Source organism: Echinops telfairi, unplaced genomic scaffold (assembly GCF_000313985.2).
Source record: "Echinops telfairi isolate 266 unplaced genomic scaffold, ASM31398v2 ScPeMD7_3533;HRSCAF=4204_1, whole genome shotgun sequence".
Lineage (NCBI taxonomy): Eukaryota > Metazoa > Chordata > Mammalia > Afrosoricida > Tenrecidae > Echinops > Echinops telfairi.
Window position 1 is genome coordinate 26,996,956 of NW_022107432.1, and position 4,714 is coordinate 27,001,669.

Genomic DNA, 4,714 nt, shown 5'->3' on the forward strand with positions numbered 1-4,714 from the left:
AATTGTAGCACTTCTTCCTCATCCCCAACCAATACAATTTCCAGCCCCCTCATGTGATTTCTGCCATCTATCAAAAAGCCACACACACACACACACACACACACACACACACACACAGGGATGAACACCAGAAACGTGGGTGAAGGGAGGCAGTGGTTAGTGTAAGATATGAAAACAATAATTATCATTTATCAAGGGGTCATGAGAGAAGGAGAAGGGGTAGGTGGGGGGGGAGGAGAAAAAAGAGGAACTGATACCAAGGGCTCAAATAGAAAGTGAATGCTTAGAAAATGATGGTGGCAACATATGTACAAATATGCTTGATACAATTGATGTATGGAATGCTATAAGAGCTGTAAGAGCACCAAAATAAAATGATTAAAAAATAAAAGCCCTTCACAATGGGGGTCCTTTTCCCTGATATCACCATAGCTGGTCTGATGGAAACATTTGAAAGCAAGGACCCCCTGGCAACGAGAAGGAGGGAAAAAGGTGAGGGTGCCCTGGTTTGCTGTTCCATGCAGCCTAGGAAAGGACTGGCTTTTGAAAGTTTCTGTCATGCCATGCACCTATTCAGAGCCTTCCTAGAAGGTGTGGTCCACAGAGCCTGAGAGGATCCTGGGTCTGTAGACCACTATCAAATCAAAGCTGCTCTGCCGGTGGAGCAGCACAAGGGGGCCGGCATCATCTACCAAGAAGGCATTCCAAGAAAGGCAAGAGTCTTCAGATGATGACCTTTATTAAGTGGAGTATTATCTTACTGGTGTACACACACACACACACACTGACACACACTGCCATCTAATCAATTCTGACGCACAGCAATCCGATCGGACTGAGTAAAACTGCCCCTGTGGCGTTCGGTGATTATAACTCTTTACAGGAGTAGAAAGTCTCATCTCTCTCCCTGGTGGATTTGAACCACCTTGAGGTTAGCAGCCCCACATGGAACCCACTATGCCACCAAGCTGATATGCAGGCTTGGCCAAAATAAACATACTGACAAGCAAAGAGGGTAGCTGGTGTTCTTGACAGCAGCTATTGCTGCGTGTCTTGATCTCATAAGGGCTTGGTGTCCTATTGGCAGGACTCTCCCCGACTATTCTTTAATCCAAGGGCAGGGGAGACAAAAGGTAAAGAAATACGTCAGATGACTCGCCTCTACTTAAATTGCAGCCCTTTCTTATAGGACGGGATAAGATATGCTGGCATCCCTCATTCCAAAAGTGAATCATAGCCACACACCCATGCACAGTAATGATTCTACAGATTTTTTTAGAAAATCACTTTATTGGGGGCTCTTACAGCACTTATAACATTCCATACATCAATTATATCAAGCATATGTGTACATATGTTGCCATCATCATTTTCTAAGCATTTACTTTGTATTTGAGCCCATGGTATCAGCTCCTCTTTTTTCCCTACCTGCCTCCCGCCACTCCTCCCCTGTTGAACCCTTGATAAGTGATAAAGTATTATTGTTTTCATATCTTACAAAAACCACTATCTCCCTTCGCCCATGTTTCCATTGCTCACCCCCTGGTGGGGGTGGGGGAGCGACTATGCATCCTCATTGCAGTCAGTCCCCCCCCACCCCGGTATAGTTACTCCTATTTCTGTTACGGAGGGACTTATCTGACCTGGATTCCATGTGTTGTGAGCTCTTATCTGTACCAGTGTACATGCTACAGATTTGTATACATGTCTTTTTCCTAGTGTTGAAGAAGATTAGAATACACAGCATTGGATACAAATGCATATTGAAAATATGTCATTTCTGTATTGCAGTGTCCTGGCGGGTTACAATGGTACCATCTTTGCGTACGGACAAACGGGCAGTGGTAAGACCTTCACCATCACCGGCGGGGCAGAGCATTACAGCGACAGAGGCATCATCCCAAGGACACTATCCTACATTTTTGAGCAGTTACACAAGGTATGAAACTTTAATTTGTACATTTGGTCCATCCAGCAGAAATGTACTAGAGAGAGAAAATGTATCATGCTATTTTATTATAGAGTACCTGTAATAAAAGTATATCATTGGGTGATAACTCTGGCCTGTAGGCTTAAGGGAAGTTTGAGATTTTGCTGAAGAAGTAGAAATTAAGAAGGTGCTTCTCGTTAAGAGCTGCTGTTCCAGCAAAGGTCAAGGGGAGTTCCTTGCGGTACACCCACGGAGGGTAAAAGGGCAAACCACATCTTTTATCAGCTTGTATCTTAGGCTCTTCGTCAAGAAACGGAGGAATTTTCCAAGCACATCTTCCTTTTAGCTATGAAAGCACTAAGCAGGATAAAGTGATGGTTCTCTTTACATACTTTCACTAGGAGTCCAGAGGAATTAATTCCCAGAGGAAAAGTCCTCCTGAAATCAGTATTCCTAGAAAGCGGAGTCCCATAGCTATTTACATGCGTCACTGGTTGAGTGCCTCCAAGTACCTGCTGCTTGGTTATGATTTCCTAGAGCACTTAGTGCAACTAACATGGTGGGGACACTTGTCTCCATTTCATAGGTGGGAAAAAGTGAGTGTCAAGTTCAGGATCCAGTACCAGCTGTGGAGTACCAGCCCAAGTCCATCTGGGGACAAGCCCGTGTTGCCACTGGGCACACAGGCCCTGTGTCTCAGACTGGCTCCTTTTTCTTGGTTGCATTTAAACCAATTCTCTACAAGAAGCCACTGACCTCCCCTGGGCTTTCATTTGCCCCTCTGAGCAATCTTGGATAGGATTCGACTTGGGGCTCCCCAGAGTCCCCACCAATTCTCACAATCCCTTGCTTGGGTTAACCCTGTGTAGCAAATGTGCAAACGAAGCCAGTGTAACAGCCACACCAGACTTGCTTGTCTGTGTCCTGTTTGCATTTTGAGATGGAAAAGAAAGGAGAGGAAATCGCTGAGATCTGCAGACTTCTATTTCCCATCCATAAAGTAGTAATTAGCCATTAGTTCAGCTCATCTCTCCCTGGCTCAGCCACGCCAGACCTGCATGCCAGCAAGTTCGTCAAAGACAGAATTGAATGTAGTGTGTGTGTGCATTGGCTCCTATATCCTTCTTTCATTTACTCATTTACTTTTGAAAGTATCTGTTTCGTTTCATTCCCAGATCCCACAAACAGGGAATATGGTTTTCAATTGGGCTCTTTTTTGGCTGTGGGGGATGAATGTGGCACGCTGGTTGAAGTTGGTGCAGGCCAGCCTGGGTCTGAGATGGTGTGCTCCTGACAGCATGTGGCATAGGGGCAGCTACTTCATGCCTCAACCTTGTGGGACTGCAATGAGGCCTGAACACGCCACTTTTGAAGATGCTGTCCACTCTCCTGGTATACAGCAGATGCTCAATCCACAGTCATCACCATGCACATACCTGCTGCATACGGCCAAATGCCCACTAACCAATTTCAGAAAATCCTCCGTACTTCTCAGAACAAACGAGGGCAGCTTCCTCAGTGCAGTTTAACTGTATAAGCCAGTCCTTTCTCAGTGAAAAAGGATTTTACTCATCTCTTTTAAAAATTCATCTATGGGTAGTGACATTCGGTCCTGAAAGTCAAAATGTCTATGGTAGCTACCATCTGGTAGGTTCATTGTTTCTCATCTGTGTGTCAAGGGCGTTACTCTCAACCCCATTTCATTCTGAATGGTACTAAATAACTTCCTGGTCTTGGAGGGAGCCCATCAAACCGATTGGTAGCCTGGGCAGCCCTTCATAAATGGACAGGTTTCCATGCTGGGACACAACACATCCAGTATCATCAGACTGAGCTGTGATGCAAGTCAGAAGCACCTTCAGGTGCATCACAGAGTCTGCCCCTGTGGAGGACGACTGAAGAATGCAGACCACAACTCAAAGGCTCTCAGCTGATGACCTTGGAGGGCCACATGGAGTGCTCTAGAATTCTGAAAGGCACATGTGACGCATGCAAGCGTTTACTTGAAGATAAACTCAGAGCCTAGTGCACTCTGGTCCTGAAATGCATGTAAGCGCGTCTGAGAGGGGCTCATTTTCAACGATTTGAAGAGAAGGAAACTGATTCCATTTATTTTAGAAATCACTGCTCATTACTTTGGAGTACTGTGAGGTTCAAACTTGTTTGGGGGCAGGAGAAAGGGCTGTCTGCAGGAGACATGTGTGTTACATTACAGTCTGGCAATCCTAAACACTAAAAAAGTAATAAGAAGGAAAGGTAGTTTTGCCACATAGCTCAGTGAATTTTAAGTGTGTCTTCCAATAAAATATTTTTTTAAGTCCAGAAAATGCAAGAATGGGGGCTTTGGAGGGGGTGGGAGCCAAAGGTATTACTCCCATCTTTTCTGAGTAGTGAACCTACCATTTCCCGAGCTTTTATGATTTCTTCTAATTTCTTGGAGAAGAGAGTCTCTCCATGGCAGACGAACACACAAGTTGGCTCTACTTTCTGCCTTTGTTTTACGGTCGATAGTCACAAACTTAATGCTCCATCTGTGGGCTTTTAGAAGTAATATTAAATAAAAGCTGTAATAATAGCACCAACCTGACAACCACCAGGTTTGTGGCTGCCTCTCATGGGCCACACATTTTTCTGTTGTTTTGTTTCTTTTTTTTTTTTAATCATTTTATTAGGGGCTCATAAAACTCTCATCACCATCCATACATACATCAATTGTGTAAAGCACATTTGTACATTCATTGCCCTCATCATTCGCAAAAGATTTGTTCTCCACTTAAGCCCCTG

The 4,714-nt window shown here is 44.6% G+C and overlaps 1 protein-coding gene across 1 annotated transcript in view; it reads left to right on the forward strand.

The window, feature by feature from the left end:
* Positions 1–4,714, forward strand: part of KIF6 (kinesin family member 6) — a 501,761-nt gene that overhangs the window by 107,527 nt on the left and 389,520 nt on the right. Inside the window, exon 4 of the mRNA XM_045294777.1 lies at positions 1,792–1,939. Within this exon, the coding sequence (XP_045150712.1) occupies positions 1,792–1,939 (148 nt within the window). The remainder of the gene's footprint in view (positions 1–1,791; positions 1,940–4,714) is intronic.